Genomic DNA, 17,871 nt, shown 5'->3' with positions numbered 1-17,871 from the left:
TCACGTTAAGCTGCTATCTTTTGTTAGTCTAATTTATTCACAGCCGGATAAAAGCACATAAACCGACGCTATCTTTCTTTTTTCAGCGTATTATATTTATGTTAAAGTATATTAAACCTTGGCCCACTAAGTGCCCGGTGGACTACACAGCTCCGCCATGTTATGACATCACTGCCTAATCCCACCCCGGAGCGTGTAGTTGGTGCGGAGTCATGAAAGTGTTTGTAAACAACTCAGTCAGAAGGTAACTTAACAGCTCTACTAATATCCTCAATTTTTTTTTAATTATCCCACGCGTGACTGCTTATAGAATCAGTGTGTATTTAAGCAGCGCTTTGGTCAGTTTGCATCTGACGTGTGAGGGTAGATATCTTTAGTTAGTGTTGGGTTTTAGGGTTAGCACCCATGCTAAATGCCAAGCTTGACGTTAGCCGGCAATGCTAATGCTGCCTCACTCTTCCCACAGAGGTGGTAAGCTAGCTAACGTCATATTTGCTAGCCGGCTAGTTAGCTCAATGACTTGCCTTTGTCTTGCCGACAATAAAAGCGCAGTTCCTGCCGTTGCGTGACAGCTTTGTGTAGGTTAATATAGCCATGGGTAAATGTGTGCCATCAAGTTTGTGACATGCTGACAGGTATTTCCAAGGCCTGCACCGGCTTTAAACGGGGTCAGCGTACGCTTAAACAAAAAAAAAAAAAATCGACAGTCTAGATTGCACTACATTACAACGCTCATTGCTGCTAGCAAGCAATTTAAAACTACCTTAAACTAAAGCATTAGCATTAATTTAACTTGCTGTTTTCGAGTATTTTATGTTAAGTCACTTGTTGTGTCAAGTGTCAAATTACACAGGGGGGTGGCACCATTTGCATGTTTTTCCTGCAGGCGTAGCAAACTGGAGTCGGACCAATCCCCATACACATCTCCGAGTGTCATCACATCCTCCCAAGTGTACCAGATTGGGGGTGATGAAGGATGTTTGAGGTCACGCTTTCTCGACGGGTCAACGGGATGACACAGCTGTAACGTCACTGACTAATTTGTAGCTGTTGAAGCAGCTGTAGGATTGCACGTGCAGAGCATCAGGGCGCCTTACACTACCTGTGTGTTGTTCACCTGCTGAAGTTAAGATGCCTTGGCCTTTTTCTGAGTCCATTAAAAAGCGGGCCTGCAGGTACCTCCTGCATCGGTACCTGGGCAACTTTCTGCAGGAGAAGCTTAGTCTGGATCAACTCAGTCTAGACCTTTATCAAGGCACTGGGTCTCTTGCACAGGTTCCACTGGATACATGGGTATGTGTAGTGCATGTGTGTTGCTGAAAATACGCCAGATTAAATTATCAGTTAAATAAACTAAGAGGTCCTCTAATGTTTTATTTTTTTTTTAAAAAATTAAAAATTTTGTTCCTCAGTCACTCAATGAGCTACTGGAGACTGCAGATGCTCCTTTTGAGGTAATCACAGGGTTCATCCAGACCATCTCTCTGACAGTCCCTTGGGCAGCACTGCTGCAGGAGAACTGTGCCCTAGAAATCAAGGGTTTGGAGATGGTTCTCAGACCAAGACCAAGAGTGGGTAAGGATATATATATATATATATATATTTGTCCCTCTACAACACCTGAGAAAAAGCTTAAAATTAGTAAAAGTAAACAGTTTTATTTTATACATATGAGTAGACAAGTAAGGTAATCACTGCTGGTTATACTTCCAGCATCTGGCGTTGAACCCATGTACTGGTCCAGTTTCATGACAAGCAGCATGCAGCTTGCTAAAGAATGCCTGAGCCAGAAACTAACCGATGATATGGGAGAGAGCTTCCAGCCATTTGAAGGACTGGAGAAGTTTGCAGAGACGATAGAAACAGGTAAATTGCTTCTGTGTTTTTTGGCATTCAGCAGGTTTACTTCACAAATACTGTGTAAAGCAATGTCTTTTAAATTTCTTCTCTCACAGTTCTGCGAAGAGTCAAAGTGACATTTTTGGACAGTGTTTTTAGAGTCGAACACATTCCAGAAAATTCTAAAACTGGAATCGCTCTTGAGATTCGAATCAAAAAGTAAGTTTTTGACAGTCAGTGGCACCTCAGTTTCCACAATAAGATAATATACTTCAAATTGGTGTATATATGGTCAAAGATTTGAACACATTGAGCATGGGGAGGTACTGGTGCTGATGTTTAGTGAGAAGTTTGTATTTTAATACTTGATCTCCCCTGACAAATACCGTCTCTCTTCAGGATTGTGTACTGCGATGAAACAGGTGAGGAGAGTTCAAGTGTCAATGTGCATCAGCCAACCACGTTTGCACATAAAAACGTGCAGATGGAGGGAATTACTGTATTCTGGGACGAGTTCTCTGATGCGTCTCGCGCTGCTTGTAAATCGTCACCTACTCCATCGGTTAGTGTAGCAACTTTCACATTGTAAGACTTGTATATATGCATGTGGCCTTTTTAATCAAGTCTTTCTGTATTTTGCAGGAAACTGAGCCAAAACTCTCACCTAGCTGGAATCCAAAAATAATATGCGAGCCGCATCCCCAGTTCACAGAGCCTGTATCCTCTTCAGCGCCTTTTGAACCTGTGCAGGTTGGCAGCCTCTGTGGCAAAATTGAGTTGTCCCTCACTCTCAAAAATAACCTAGCGATGCCTGGTGCAAAGGTAAATTATCTATTTTTGAATCACAAAGATTTACGAGGAAAACAATTTCCCACGTTGTTTATCCAGTATCAGACTTTTGGGGTAATATCCACAAAATTTTGCCAACTTTTCTTCTCAGCTGGATGTTGTTGGACAGATCGATACACTGATTATTCTGCTTTCCCCACGGCAAGTTCACCTTCTTTTGGACTTATTTGGAGCCTTCTCTGGTGGAGGTGAGAACCACTCTCTTTCGAGAACTTTGGGACCAGATGGGGTCTTACGGGGTTATTTAGAAATTGTGAATGTAAGTGTATTTCTAACTCTTCATTTAAGGTGCACAGGAATGGACTAAGGATAGGAAAAATCGCCCAATACAGCAGGAGGATGAGTATCGCCTCCATATGGAACTGAACCGGTGCCTAAAGAAGGATACTGCCGTCCCAGGAGCAGATCCTGACCTCTTTGAAAGCCAAACAACCAGAACTGTGTCGAGTCGAGGTTGAGTTGAAGCACCATCCTGTAATGTCTACATTTTCTTTGATTTTGGTGATTGATTAGCTCTTCTGATGAATATTTTTCTGTTTTTTTGTTTTTGTTTTTATCTTTTTTGTTTTGCTAATGTAGACGACGTGTTTTTCTCCATGGCTGACATGGACATGTCTCATAGCTTGTCATCCCTGCCTCCTCTGGGTGAACCACCCACTGTTGATTTGGACTTGTCACTCACCAGTAACTACTCTGCCTCACCAGGAGAATCTCCCTCTGGAAATGCAACAGTAAGCCTTCATTTGTGTGATCATGCTTACAGAAACGTTCAATATGGTTTAAATCAGGTGAGATTAAGGACTCTGAATGGTCTGGAAACTCAGTAGTTAGTGATCTCATACAGGAAAAATGAGTTATACAAATAAATATTTTGAATAGTAGTGTTTCATTTTCATCTGCGTTTTGTAGGCTCTGTGGGACGAATATATGGACGTACCACGACAAAGAGAGAAGCAGACTTGTGAAACTCCCCTCCAGTCACGGGATTCGCACCTGCCTCAGAAACTGTTGAGGCAAACTTGTAAGCACTACAGTAAATTAATAGATACATAAACATATATTATGCACTCACCCTCAGTTTATCCAGTGTGTGAAACAAACAGTTTCAGCAGTTGTTGAACAGGTTATGTTCAATCAAAAGACTTATGCTGAAATATTCCCAAGATCAGTTCCCCCTTTGTGTTCATGTACATGGTTGTAGCTGGACATTATTTGCTGTTTGTGTTTCAGCCCATTCGTCCAAAACCCACAGTGATGAGTCAAGGCCAGAGTTAGTGCTGAGGTTGACACTGGGCAGTTTGGCTGTCTCAGTCCTCCACATTGACCCGCTGCCGCCACCACATGCTGCTCCCAGTCCTCTTGGCCCCATGGCTGCACACTTCTTCAGCATGGTGGGCCCAGGACAGCTTGAGCCAGCCGCTTTCCTTCAGTCTCGGGTGGTGTTTAATCAGGCTTGTCCTCATGACCACCTCAGGTGCACTTCTAATTTTAACAAATTCCTGTATTCTGAAGGAATGAGCATGTGAATGAATCAGATCACCTGAATCACCTGGGCTTATGTTTGCAGGTTTGTAGGCCAGGGTCTGAAGTTAAACTATGATCACTGGCAGGGATCCAACTTAAGGACTTTTAGCACTGACATTACCCTGAACCAGATGGAGTTTCTAGAGTGTCTGTTCACCTCTGAGGCTGTTATTGGTGGCTCGCAAAAAGGAGTTCAATATACTGAGGTGAGACCTTCAAGCCTAAGCTTCGTACATCTCTCACTGCATAACGCTTTGGATGTTTGAACACTGCGTATATGTATTTATACAGAACACTTGAAAGGTGCAGCTGTCTTGACATTAGTGTTTCACTTTAGTTTTTCTCTCACACCTCAGCTGCTGACATTTGACACCAAAGCCAGTGCTGATGCGCCGCTTACCACCTGCCTTCACCTGCTTTACAAACAGGCTGAGCGCAGAGGTCCTCAGGTAACTGCATCCGTTAGCTCAATATGAAACCACAACACTCTAACAATCAAATGCCGTTCCTCCACAATGAGTGTCTGGCCTCTACTTCTAACCCTTTGCCTCGCTGTGCAGGGCGGCCAGGTGCGTCTCAGCACCATTCCCAGGAAAGCTGAGATCCAGGTGGAGCTGGGTCCTGTGCACTCTGAGCTGGACATCAGTATTGTAGACCGCCTAAACTCACTACTGCAGCCTCAGAAACTAGCAACCACAGAGGCGATGGCCTCCCACATGTATACATCTTACAATAAACCTGTCAGCTTGGTAAGTGTGGTCCATCATGTAAGCCTATGCTTTTTGTGTATATGTTCTGACATTGAGGTTTTAGTGTAGGCACAAACTGCTTTTCTCCTACAAAAAACAAACAGTAAGTCGGTACATAGAAAATTCACATTTCTTTGTACTTGGCATATATGAAAGTCATCTAATCTACATCTTTGGCTTTCTTCATAAATTTCACAGCACAAGGCTTTTACAGAGGTTTTCCTTGATGACAGCCATACTCCTGCCAACTGTCATGTGTCACTGACAATTAATGCACCAGTGCTGGGCATTGCTGTGCGCTTCCCCATCCCTGATCTGCGTTCAGATCAAGAGAGGGGCCCTTGGTTCAAGAAGTCGCTACAGAAAGAAACGCTGTACTTGGAGCTGGAAGAGCTGGAATTGAAAACCGAATTCATGGGTGGCAATTCACCTGACCAAACCAAAATGGAGCTCACTTTTAAGGAACTCACTGGTGTGTCAAGATTTCAAAAGCTCCTCTGAAGATTTAATTGTCTGTTGACTTGGACTTTAATTGTTTTTACTTTTACCCGTTTGCACAGGGAGGTTCCAGGAAGAGGACGATCAAACAGCTGCCCGGTTCCTCAGAGTGTCACACACGATGGATGGAGACATGACAACATCTGAAAGTGTAAAATTTGATTGGCCAAGGTAAGATCACATAACCAACCAGTATACATATCTCTTTGTTTAGCAGTGTCAGTAATACTACATTTTTCTGGGCAGGGTTGTGCTCAAGATGAACCCAACTGCAGTCCACTCCATCCTTGAGCGTGTGACAGCTGAAGATGAGGGGGCTGAGGACCATTCTCTTGAAGAAGAGGAGGAGGAGGAAGGGGCTGCTCATTCACTGAAGGATGTATGTGACTTTGGGAAGCCAGAGCCATCACCCTTTTCTTCACGTAGGGTTATGTATGAGAATGAAGAGGTAGGTTATGGGTCAACAATGTCCAGTTAACCTATTCTTGACACGACTGTCTCTTTGATTTTAACTGTTCATACTGTAGCATCTCAAATCTGCATTGTAGCCCCTGCACCTGGAAACTACAGTGAATAATTACCAGACAACCTCACACTAAACGGCTGCTTTCTGACGCTTCTGCAGAAAGCTGAAAGTTTCTCAGCTCACATCTGTCTTTAAGATTTATATCTCCAGATATTTGTTTGACACACATGTTATCTGGAGGACATTCCTAATCTGATTCAGTTTAATGTAATGTGGAAACTGAAAGCTTGTGACACATGTGTATGCCGGAAAGACTCAATTATATCAGACGAGCTGTAACCAGTGGGAAAACCCATTGTGTATTCATAGATTGTGGAACATTGTATCAGAGTTTCCACAGTCATTAGTCACAGATATATATGTATATATACATACACACACACACTTGCATGTGCTGCTTTTTGATGTTTCCTTGAAAGAATTGCCAGACTTGAGCAACAGGGAATAACGTTCAACAAGGTAGTTTTGGAATAATTTACTAATGTTTAATTTGAACTATCACTATAGGTCTGTATCACTATAGTTGTAAGAAAGATGCTCAAAGTGATGTTTTGCTGCTGTGCATGTTATTGCAATGCTAAATTATGAGTTTTAGATCTGTTGCTTTAAATCTATTCTTATGACACAGCTACAGTAAACGTGTATATCTTGCCTAACTTTCTCTCCGAGTGATCATCTTACATGTAATATGAAATCACAGCATCACCACTCCTTCCCCCACAGCTAAAGTTTTGAATGTTCACTGTTGAAGCTCCAGTAGCGTACCTTCTGTGCTTCTTGCCCCCCTCCCTCATCTTTTACATGCAAATCTTTTGCTGTTTTTCTCCATTCTGTCTCACTGTGTCACTCTCATCACCTTCACCAGTCAAGCACGTATTTCATTACATTTACTTCTAATCCACAAAGTTGCTTCTCCAAAGGCAGTAAGTGATGTAGGCATTAATACACTGAAAAAATACTATTGAAAGATACATTTGATGTCCAGAGTCCTTCATGTGTTTTGTTTTAAATACTTTTCCAGTTTTCTTTGTCAATTGAAAGGTGTTGCTATTTTGTTAATGGCATTGGTCCAAAGCTGGAGCAAAATGTACAGGTTGATTTATTTGCATTGGGAAGCGAGGATATTTGGTAATATATTTACATGTGTGGCAGGTGCATCTTTATGCAAAGGTGTACAATAGCTCTGCTTTGCGTACCTAACCTGCTGACAAAACAGGTGGTGACAGAGTTGTGTTTACATTTACTATTATAATCTTGTAATTCCAGATGGTCATTCCTGGTGATGTCGGTGAGATGACGGTGTTCCAGGAAAAAACGATGAATAACTCCCGGTTCATCCTTGAGTTGTGTTTCCCTAATGTGCAGCTAACACTCCCCAGCAAGGCATTTTATGAAAAACTACACAACAGGTAGGTCACTTGGCTTTCACCCAGAGCAACTTCATTGCCTCTTATTTATTTATCTTTAATTTAACTAATTTATCTACAACACACATCTTTAACAGCCTGTTAACATTGCTTATTACTGGACCTGAGGTTCACCAGCTACTGTCATATCAGGGGAAAACTTTTTCAGCTGCATATTCTTCTCTATGCATTTAATAATTCTTATCCATATTCTAAATATTTTAGGATAAACAATGACCTTCTGCTGTGGGAGCCCACTGCTCCATCACCAGTGGAGACTGTAGAGAACATGCCATATGGAGTTGGACTCTCTGTTGCCAGTCAATTGATCAACACTTACTCCAAGGACAGCTTTAGCCAGTTCCGCTCCACTGGTCCTGAGGGTGCGACAGAACAGTGTTTTCACCTAATTCTTTAGTCACTTATGATGTCATGTTTAAATTACAACTTATCTGCTCATAAATGGGTGTTTTGTTGTCTTTGCAGAGGAGACCAGTGGATCAGAGGAGGAGAACATGCACTATTACTCGCCTGCCGCTGACCTGGGCTTCAGATCTCGAAAGAAGAAGAAGCCCAAAGCCCACAGCAAGAACTCCCAGAGCCTTTTCTCTGTCAATCTTAGTGTCAATCATGGCCTTATGTGTCTTCATGCTAATGCCAAGGTAACCTTCAGTATTTTCCACACGCAGGCTTTACTTTGGCTTGCTGGCCAAATATATTTGACGTCAGTTTTATTTTATCGACAACATCCATCACTGATTTAAAAGTGGACAGTCCCCTCACTCCAGCTTTAAAAGTTCAGTTGCTGCTAACCAGCCAGCTGGGCCCCTCCCATTGTGTCTTTCACTAAAGACAGCATGGACAGGTTGCTGCTGTGGTAGTCCTCAATATCTGCAGCGACTTGACCTGACTTAATCTCCCCTGTGTTGCACTTCTAGTGGTCACCCTTGTTCTGCCTGGGGAAAAAATAAAAAGTGCACCAAAAAAACAATGAAATTTGTGGATAGCTTGTTATGTGGACATTGGAGTTGAGTTTGTTGTTTTTACAGAAGGAGGATAAAACCACACTGAAAAACAAACATGGCGAGTTCTGGCTGGAGGTGAAAAATGCAGTTTTGTTCAGCGTCACTCAGTATGAAGGCTTTAAAGATCAGCACTACATCTGCTTTCACACCAGCAGCATCTGCATGTATCACCAAGGTAAGCTGCTTCCTGTTTGTGTGTAATATCACTATTGTCTTAGTCTTATGATGTTATGAGTGATATGTGGTGATAATGGGACCTAAAAATATATAAAAGTATAGGTAACGGTCTAGAACTGTACTAACTGTACGACTGTATGCGTTTTCACTGATGACTCAATCTGTTATTATCCCCAGGACTCATAGATGGAGGCACTTCCGTCTCAGACATCAAATTGCCATGCAGGACACATCCTCATTGGCTAGAGCCAACCATCTACCAGTCAGAAACATCTTCAGAAAAATTGTCAACGCCTTCGGAGGGTATCGGTTTAGAAGCTCGCAGCATGGTTTCTGTCGCTGTCAAAATCTCATCACAGAATGCAGAACGCAACATCAAGGTCAGATACTCAAAACAGTTAGAGGACTGTGTGTGTATTTCACAGATTTGTTGTGAACCACTTCAGCAAGTCCACTACAGACTCAAGTGTCACATTCTGTACATAAAGTACTTATGTTTGAGTTATTTTTAAAGGCTGGCAGGCTTTATTCTGCACTCATATTGTCCATGAGTTTTGGATCTACTTCCCAGTCAAAATTGAGAAATCGCCATGTTTCATTATTGGTGGTTATTACATTTTTAAACCCTTACTGTGGAAGAGAAATGTTGTTTTGTTATGTGTTGCTTATTAAATAAGTCCACTTATGTGGCTGTGTGTATACAGTGGCTTGCAAAAGTATTGGGCCCCCTTGAACTTTTCCACATTTTGTCACATTACAGCCACAAGACCAACACAAAGTGGTGCACATGTGAAAAGTGGAACGAAAATCAGACATGATTCTAAAAATTTTTTACAAATAAATAACTGCAAAGTGGGGTGTGCGTAATTATTCAGCCCCCTTTGGTCTGAGTGCAGTCAGTTGCCCATAGACGTTGCCTGATGAGTGCTAATGACTAAATAGAGTGATTACTGTGTGTAATGTCAGTACAAATACAGCTGCTCTGTGACGGCCTCAGAGGTTGTCTAAGAGAATATTGGGAGCAACAACACTATGAAGTCCAAAGAACACACCAGACAGGTCAGGGATAAAGTTATTGAGAAATACAAAAAGATTTCCCAAGCCCTGAACATCCCACGGAGCACTGTTCAAGCCATCATTCAGAAATGGAAGGAGTATGGCACAACTGTAAACCTGCCAAGACAAGGTCGTCCTCCTAAACTCACAGGCCGAACAAGCAGAGCGCTGATCAGAAATGCAGCCAAGAGGCCCATGGTGACTCTGGACGAGCTGCAGAGATCTACAGCTCAGGTGGGGGAATCTGTCCATAGGACAACTATTAGTCGTGCACTGCACAAAGTTGGCCTTTATGGAAGAGCGGCAAGAAGAAAGCCATTGTTAACAGAAAACCATAAGAAGTCCCGTTTGCAGTTTGCCATAAACCATGTGGGGGACACAGCAAACATGTGGAAGAAGCTGCTCTGGTCAGATGAGACCAAAATGCAAAACGCTGTGTGTGGCGGAAAATTAACACTGCACATCACTCTGAACACACCATCCCCACTGTCAGATATGGTGGTGGCAGCATCATGCTCTGGGGGGGCTTCTCTTCAGCAGGGACAGGGAAGCTGGTCAGAGTTGATGGGAAGATGGATGGAGCCAAATACAGGGCAATCTTGGAAGAAAACCTCTTGGAGTCTGCAAAAGACTTGAGACTGGGGCGGAGGTTCACCTTCCAGCAGGACAACGACCCTGAACATAAAGCCAGGAAACAATGGGACGGTTTAAAACAAAACATATCCATGTGTTAGAACTGCCCAGTCAAAGTCCAGATCTAAATCCAATCAAGAATCTGTGGCAAGATCTGAAAACTGCTGTTCACAAACGCTGTGCATCTAATCTGACTGAGCTGGAGCTGTTTTCAGAAAGATTTCAGTCTGTAGATGTGCAAAGCTGGTAGAGACAGACCCTAAAAGACTGGCAGCTGGAACTGCAGCAAAAGGTGGTTCTACAAAGTATTGACTCAGAGGCTGAATAATTACACACACCCCACTCTGCAGTTATTTATTTATAAAACATGTTTGGAATCATGTGTGATTTTCATTCCACTTCTCACGTGTGCACCACTTTGTGTTGGTCTTTCAAATCAAATCACTTTTATTGTCACATCACATGTGCAGGTACATTGGTACAGCACATGTGAGTGAAATTCTTGTGTGCGAGCTTCACAAGCAACAGAGTTGTGCAAAATACAATAATGTAAACAAGCAAAATACAAGAATGGCTACATCTGAAACTAATAAATATATGTACAATATATAATAGTATATGCATTTCTGGATGTGTATACTAAATACTTTTCTACGTACGTGTGTGTGTGTGTGTGTGTGTGTGTGTGTGTGTGTGTGTGTGTGTGTGTGTGTGTACACATATTTTACAAATTAAGTAGAGTAAACAATAAATGAAATATATAAAAATATACAAATACGTTTTCACGTGGAATTCCAATAACATTGATTCATGTTTGTGGCTGTAATGTGACAAAATGTGGAAAAGTTCATGGGGGCCCAATACTTTTGCAAGCCACTGTATGTTTGTATGCAAATTAAAAAAATTCCACGTAATTTAAGAAGTAATGTGCTCGCTGTGATGTCCTCTTTTTTTTTTTTTTTTTTTTTTTTTTTTTCCCTCCTTTCTAATTTTCCGTCATGCAGGAGTTTCTGGTTGCTGTTGGGGTGAGAGGTGCTACACTCCAGCACAGAGTGGTCCCTCCTAGCTTGGGCTGGTATGACCAGGTAAAACAAACTGCCTTAGGCTGCTGTCATATAAGCTTTATTTGACCTTCATATGATGTGTTTACAAAGCACAGAAGAAATGTGCAATAACATCAGGTATTCATAATCTTACTGATGATTTGTCTACAACAGATTGTTGACTTTCTGAATGTTTCTGATGAACCCGTGTTGGGTTACGCTCCTCCTACGTCTGTCACCACACTACATTTGCACCTATGGAGCTGCTCTCTGGACTACAGGTGAAGTAGAACAAAACACTAAATGGTGGCTGGTTTTATTATCAGAGTGTGTTCTTATGTGACGCTTGATTTTATTTTGTTTTTTGCAGACCCCTGTACTTGCCACTCAGATCGTTGCTGGTTGTGGAAACATTCAGCATCTCCAGTAGCGTCTCTCTAGACAACTCCTCATCAACACTTAGGTGTGAAAAAGCAACTGGATTTCTTCTGAAATACAAAAATGTGTGGAGGTTACATTATTTAGTAAAATATGTTGTTTCCAGGATCATTTTGGACGAAGCTGCTCTGTTCCTCTCAGATAAAAGTAATGCTGTCTCTGTAAATCTAGCTCGTGGTAAGTTGACTTCAGAAACGGTGTTGAATGCGACTTTACATGAAGCTTTGACAAATTTTGACTTTTTCTTTTTGTCACAGATTATGTCCAAGTGGTAGACATGGGAACCTTAGAGCTGAGGATAACAGCAGTCAAACCTGGAGTAGATGGAAAATTGGTAAGTGTTAATTATTCATATTCCCATTTTTAAAAAACAGACAAAACAGACTTGTACAAACACTTATTTTCGCTGTCTCTTGGGTGATAGTCGGAGCCCAGATTCGAGCTGCGCTGCTCCAGTGATGTGATCCATATCAGAACCTGTTCGGACTCCTGTGCTGCCCTCATGAACCTCATACAGTATGTAGCCAGCTATGGAGACTTGCTGCCCCCAGCTGAACCAGAGACCAAGCACAGCAGCACTGCACAAAAAAGCAAGGTCAGCAGTGTCACTCAGTTAAAGCATAATTGTCAAACTTTACCATATGCACAAGTTTATTCTGAGTGTATTTTTGGACAGATGGAGGCTTCTAGCCGACCACCATCTCAGACTTCGCTCCTCGCTGAGACTGAGCAGCAGATGTTACAGGATCTCATGAGTGACGCTATGGAAGAGACTGATGGGCAGCCTGTACCAGGGCCGCAGCAGAACGGTAAATACTTCGCTCAGTGAGGTAAAAAAGTGTTTCACCCATGAGGAGTCTTTACTTTATGAATTTCACACCACTGCAGGCACACCTGAGGAGCAGATTCAAGACCAAGAACCACCTCGCTCAGACCTGTTCCTGTTCCCAGATGAAAGTGGGAATTGCCAAGATTTAAGCCCCCCGTACCCCATGCTTCCTTCTCCTCTCATCACACCAGCCCCTAATCTGGCCCAAGAGACTGACGACTTTTGTATATTGGAAACTCCGAGCTCCAGAGGAGAGGTTGGGACATACTCATTCTTCAAGTTAAGGCTACATATTTTTGTGTAGCCTTAACTTGAAGAGGCTACATAGCATAGTGATCGACTGTTTTTGCAAAACCTGTTTATGCCTGACTGTAAGAAAAATGTGTGTTCAGGATCGAGATCAGGAGCCGGTGGTGAAGCAGCTATCCTCGGAGCCAGTAGAAGTCAAAGACGATCACTTCAGTCAGCCTCTGGATGGAAGTGATTCCAGCCGTGGAGCCAACTTTCCCATCCCAGAGGTTCGCTACCTCATTAAGGAGATCTCTGTCATCTGGCATCTTTATGGTGGAAAAGACTTTGGGAGTGTGAGCTCCATAGTTTCTCCTGCTAGAAGCCGGGGGTGAGTCATAAACTGGGTTCTCTTTACATTTGTTAAAAGGAAGACATATTTACTTAACTCTGGTCTTTACTCTGTCTTGCAGATGTACACCTCATAGCTCCCCATCTCAAACTCCAGTGAGACAAGCGAAGGCTTCAGGGCGGGTTGGTGGTGGAAAGGGAAGGAATCCTGATGTCCTGATGGAGATTCAACTCAGCAAGGTAAAGTTATGCTGTGCAGAAATACATGTTCATTATTTTGTGAAATGCCATTTGGGGTTTCTTCAGCTTTTCTTTTACTGCTTCTTCAGGTGAGATTCCAGCACGAGGTGTACCCCCAGATCTCAGCGGTGTCGCGTCCAGCAGTGGACCAGCCAGTGTCCCGGCAGGTGTTCTCTGTGCAGGACTTGGAGATTCGAGACAGACTAGCTGCCTCCCAGATGAACAAGTTTCTCTACTTGTACTCTAGCAAGGAAATGCCCCGAAAAGCCCATTCTAACATGGTGAGGAAAGCACCATACTTGTGGTAATCGTGGTAAGTTTTGTCCTGTCGTAACCATGTGTGTGCGCTTTTTGTCTTAGTTGACAGTCAAGGCGATGCACATGTGTCCTGAGTCAGGCCAGGCTCCCCCAGAGTGCTGTTTACGGGTCACTCTAATGCCTCTTCGCCTCAATATTGATCAGGTGAGAGCTGGGTACAAATTATTTCTCTAACCCTGGCAAACAATGAGCATTATCTTTTAAGTGATAGCTTCTTCTTTATTTGAAGGATGCACTGCTCTTCTTGAGAGACTTCTTTACAAGTCTTGCTGCTGAAGTTGAGTTTTTCTCACCACCTATTCACGAAGGTAAGATTGCCACAAAACTGTATAATTATCATGAATCCTACTTTTATCTCATGCATCTTTAACGTTTTGTCTGTTTTAGCGGTTTGTGTTACCACAAAGAAAGTGGCTGCCCCAGAGATCTCTTGCAGCTTCTCCAAGCACGCTGGTGGGAGCCAGGATCCAGCCCCAATCATCTCGGTGCCTGCACAGAGACGACTGAGCCAAAACGGTTTCTCTACATCCGGCAGGGAAGACGCAAATGACAGTGAAGCCTCTGCTTCTCCCTTCACAGACCAACCCATCTTCTTTAGGTTAGAGGTTATTTTTATTGACCACTAAGCCGTTTAACTTTCCAAACTGCTTGTTTGTGTTCAGAAACCCCTTGTCATCTTAACAGGGAGTTTCGATTTACTTCTGAGGTTCCCATTCGCCTGGACTACCATGGGAAACACGTGTCTATGGACCAGGTAACTGTCTAAGAGAGGACTTGATTAACTCCACGTTATGTTATGAGTGCTTCATGAATGATTTTTATGAGTACCTCGTTCCAGGGAACATTTGCAGGGATCATTTTCGGGCTGACACAGCTGAATTGTTCAGAGCTCAAACTGAGGCAGTTGTGCTACAGGCAGGGGTAAGTATACCGCAAAATTTATCTCATGAGACAATAAATTAGCAAAAACATAATTCGCACACAGTGATCCGTATTAAAGTAATACTTGTTTGTGTTTCAGATTATTAGGTGTGGATAAGCTCTTTTCCTATGCAATAAATGAGTGGTTAAATGACATAAAGACAAACCAGCTTCAAGGACTGCTGAGTGGTGTGGCACCTATTCATACTCTGGTAAAACTGGGTAAGTGTAACAGTTCAAGGGATAATCTCAGATGGTTTACTGTATTTGGTAAGAACAGGGCTGTTGCTGTACCTTGTTCTTGTTGGCCAGTTGGGATGTGCTACATGATTAAATGTTGCTTCTCTTGTTAATCAAGACATGAAATACTAGTTATTTAATCCAATTATGCAAATGTTTGTTAATGTACAGTGCACATCAACTGTCAGTTATACCTCAGCAACATTACACACTCTTTCCCGTGAGTGGATATAAACAAGCACAGTGAAAAGGAACACAAGTGACAGCTCTGTGAACAAGTGTAGATTTGCAGTGTTCTTATCTAGACAATAAACAGTTATTAGCAGGCCTTGTAAGATCACACTGATGAATAAGCTGAGCAGTGTGTAACCATAATCTGCTCAGGTCTATAAACATTAACATGTAAGCTAAGCAGTGCTCGTGTTAGCTACTTGCAGCAGAATAAACTGATGTGTATCAGTTGTATTGCAGATGCCAGCAATAAATGAAATTTAAGAATGCACAGGTCCAAATTTTTGTAGTTCTGATCTGACACCTTGGATATCAATAATGGTTCAAACTGCTGGAAATGCGCGAATGAAAGCTGCTGCTGTAGCTAAAGAGAAGCGTCTCCAAGCTGCTGAAGCTCGGATGTTAACTTCCTATACATTGCCTCACTCTCCCATTAGCAATCGAAGCATTGCTCCTGTTGCGCAATTATTAACACAGTGTAGAACTGAACTGAATGGATTAGCTGTGGACTGTAGCACTGACACCTATAACCTTAGCACATCTTTATTACACTTTATTATTATACTTTGTCTAATATGAAAGAATAAGATTTAAAAAATCACAATTTTTCCCAAATTGTATTTGTACAGACATTGTTTAACTTGTCAGTGAACTGTCTGTTATCTTACGTCCAGACTTGTTAACTAGTCTGATTTTTGTTGTTCTCTCATTTTAATTGACTTGTAAAGGAGTTGCCTGGTGCTTGGCCCAACAACTTTCTAATTTCTGAAAAGTTCCTTGAGTCAACATTTCCTTGTTTGACAAAATTTTCTTTATTGTTGCTGACATTTCAGAATCAGCCTTAATCACTTTCTTTTTCTTTAATAAAAAACAATCTGGAACAGAAACTGCTGTGAAAGTCATTTCCAATATGAGAGCTGAGGTCCAGCTTTTGACTTTCAGTTGCTTTACTCCTCTGTCAATGTTGTTTTTTTTTCTTTCATATTCAGTTCACGGACTCAGGGATTTGGTCTGGCTCCCGATTGAACAGTACAGGAAGGATGGCCGGATAGTCCGTGGATTTCAGCGCGGCACGGCTTCCTTTGGAACCTCTACAGCTATGGCTGCCCTGGAGCTCACAAACAGGATGGTGCGGACTATTCAGGTAAACTGGTCCACTGCTGCTAATAAAATATTTGCATGCATTTCCTTCTGTAAAGCACGTAGAAAAATCTATTAATTGTTGTCTTTTATAATTTTTTTTTTCTGTTTTTAGGCAGCCGCTGAGACAGCGTATGACATGGTGTCTCCAGTGCCTGATGAGAGGGACACAAAGAGGGTAAAACGGATCTCCCATTATGGACTGGCTCATCAGCCTGTCGACCTCAGAGAAGGTGTAGCCAAAGCCTACACTGTGGTGAAAGAGGTAAAAAAAACAAATAGGAAAACCTTCAGTTCTGTGAAAGAAAAGATGTTTTAAGGACTGCAAAATGTTCCCACAGGGGATCACAGACACTGCACTAACCATCTACGACACAGCCACCCGGGAGCACGAGCAGCGAGGTATGACTGGGGCAGTCGGTGGAGTTCTCCGCCAGCTTCCACCTGCAGTAGTCAAGCCACTCATTATGGCCACTGAGGCGACTTCAAATGTCTTGGGTGGGATGAGAAACCAGATTCACCCCGATGCACGTCAGGAGGAGTCGCAAAAATGGAGGCAGGGCGACGAGTAAGTGTCATTGCCTTATGGAAAACTGAAACAATGACTGTGCAGCAGCTACAGCTTAATAGGTGTGCTTTTGAAGAAGGCAAAAGGTGGACAGTGAGTGCCGGTGTAAATAAAATGGTGTTCATCCTGTGGCAGTTTGAGCTACTGTGATTTTTAGCTTGTGTCAGCTTATCACATGCCTCACAGTGCCTTCATGGTCATCAACATTGTTCAACTGTATGCTTGTAATCAAATGGATGAAGAAGGGTGAGTTTGAGCAGCACTTATAATGTTATTGTGTATGATGCTATGTTGTAGGGTAGACCATACAAATGTAAAATGTAAAGGCTTAAGAATGAAGGAATAGGTCTTCATTTTCAAACAGCTGTTTACAGATTGTGTGGTTGCGTTCTCTTATCCTACTTTGTGTCAGCAAACACTAATATTCTAGGTGTAATGACCCTTAATTTATATAAGATGTACTGTATGTGGGCCTTGTTATTTACTGTAAATATTCCTAATGAGCAGCATTTCGTGCAAATATGAGAGAACAAATGTAAAAACTGAATGTGTTGCATCTTTGTAAAGCTCTGTAATCTGCACTTTTAACTGAGTCGAAGCGTAACAAGTGAGAGATGGGACGATTATCCAGACTTGTTCTAAGGTTTCACAATTTTAGTGTTGCATAATTTTCACAAAAGCTGCTGTTTAAAAAAAGGAAGCTGCGGTTTAAATTTAAAAACTGCTTTATTCTTGCAGTCTCGTGTATCACATTTTTGAATTGTTGATAAAGTGAATTACTCAAGATCCATAATTAAAGTCTTAATGTACTGATAATCTCATTTGTTTAGTTTTTTTTTTTAATTATTATTAAGCTATATGTTTATATATTGATGTCTGATGTGATCAATTGTGTTGCTAAGTCTTGATTTTTATTTTTTTTCTTCCTTTTTTGGTTATGTGGTAAGAGTATTATTTCTTGTAAATATATGTACAGGTGACTCATGAATTTGTATTAAAAGCATGATGGAGAAATAAAAACGGTGAAGTTAACACTGGAGTG

General features: G+C 42.0%; 1 protein-coding gene across 2 annotated transcripts; it reads left to right on the top strand.

Annotated features, from left to right (window-relative positions):
• Window positions 1-182: 182 nt before the first annotated feature.
• On the top strand, window positions 183-17,645 carry atg2b (autophagy related 2B). Of its 2 annotated transcripts, none has more exons than XM_026151594.1 (43): window positions 183-244; window positions 887-1,293; window positions 1,413-1,575; window positions 1,714-1,866; window positions 1,956-2,058; window positions 2,239-2,401; window positions 2,482-2,661; window positions 2,780-2,876; window positions 2,977-3,141; window positions 3,268-3,419; window positions 3,598-3,709; window positions 3,919-4,162; window positions 4,256-4,418; window positions 4,569-4,661; window positions 4,773-4,961; window positions 5,160-5,433; window positions 5,522-5,630; window positions 5,706-5,907; window positions 7,252-7,394; window positions 7,617-7,774; window positions 7,878-8,053; window positions 8,441-8,591; window positions 8,771-8,973; window positions 11,287-11,367; window positions 11,500-11,606; window positions 11,696-11,788; window positions 11,870-11,940; window positions 12,021-12,097; window positions 12,188-12,358; window positions 12,440-12,572; window positions 12,652-12,848; window positions 12,985-13,211; window positions 13,294-13,411; window positions 13,501-13,692; window positions 13,772-13,873; window positions 13,959-14,037; window positions 14,117-14,327; window positions 14,414-14,483; window positions 14,568-14,650; window positions 14,751-14,872; window positions 16,111-16,265; window positions 16,377-16,526; window positions 16,603-17,645. In XM_026151594.1, exons 2-43 carry the CDS (start codon window positions 1,132-1,134, stop codon window positions 16,831-16,833), a joined length of 6,225 nt encoding a protein of 2,074 aa, XP_026007379.1. In that variant the 5' UTR covers window positions 183-244; window positions 887-1,131; the 3' UTR covers window positions 16,834-17,645. The 2 variants fall into 2 exon arrangements, with proteins under 2 accessions (XP_026007379.1, XP_026007380.1); XM_026151595.1 differs by lacking the exon at window positions 183-244 and adding an exon at window positions 263-471.
• Window positions 17,646-17,871: the final 226 nt, after the last annotated feature.

Source organism: Astatotilapia calliptera, chromosome 19 (genome assembly GCF_900246225.1).
Source record: "Astatotilapia calliptera chromosome 19, fAstCal1.2, whole genome shotgun sequence".
Taxonomy (NCBI): domain Eukaryota; kingdom Metazoa; phylum Chordata; class Actinopteri; order Cichliformes; family Cichlidae; genus Astatotilapia; species Astatotilapia calliptera.
Note: the sequence above shows the minus strand (reverse complement) of the source record. Positions and strands in the feature narration are given on the sequence as shown.

What these genes read in the sequence shown, in the direction of transcription:
- atg2b (XM_026151594.1), top strand. Translation starts at nt 1,132, where the DNA reads ATGCCTTGGCCTTTTTCTGAGTCCATTAAAAAGCGGGCCTGCAGGTAC. An exon ending in TATGAAAAACTACACAACAG is followed by an intron (nt 7,395 to 7,616) that starts GTAGGTCACTTG and finishes TAAATATTTTAG; the next exon opens with GATAAACAATGACCTTCTGC. An exon ending in TTCGCCTCAATATTGATCAG is followed by an intron (nt 13,874 to 13,958) that starts GTGAGAGCTGGG and finishes CTTTATTTGAAG; the next exon opens with GATGCACTGCTCTTCTTGAG.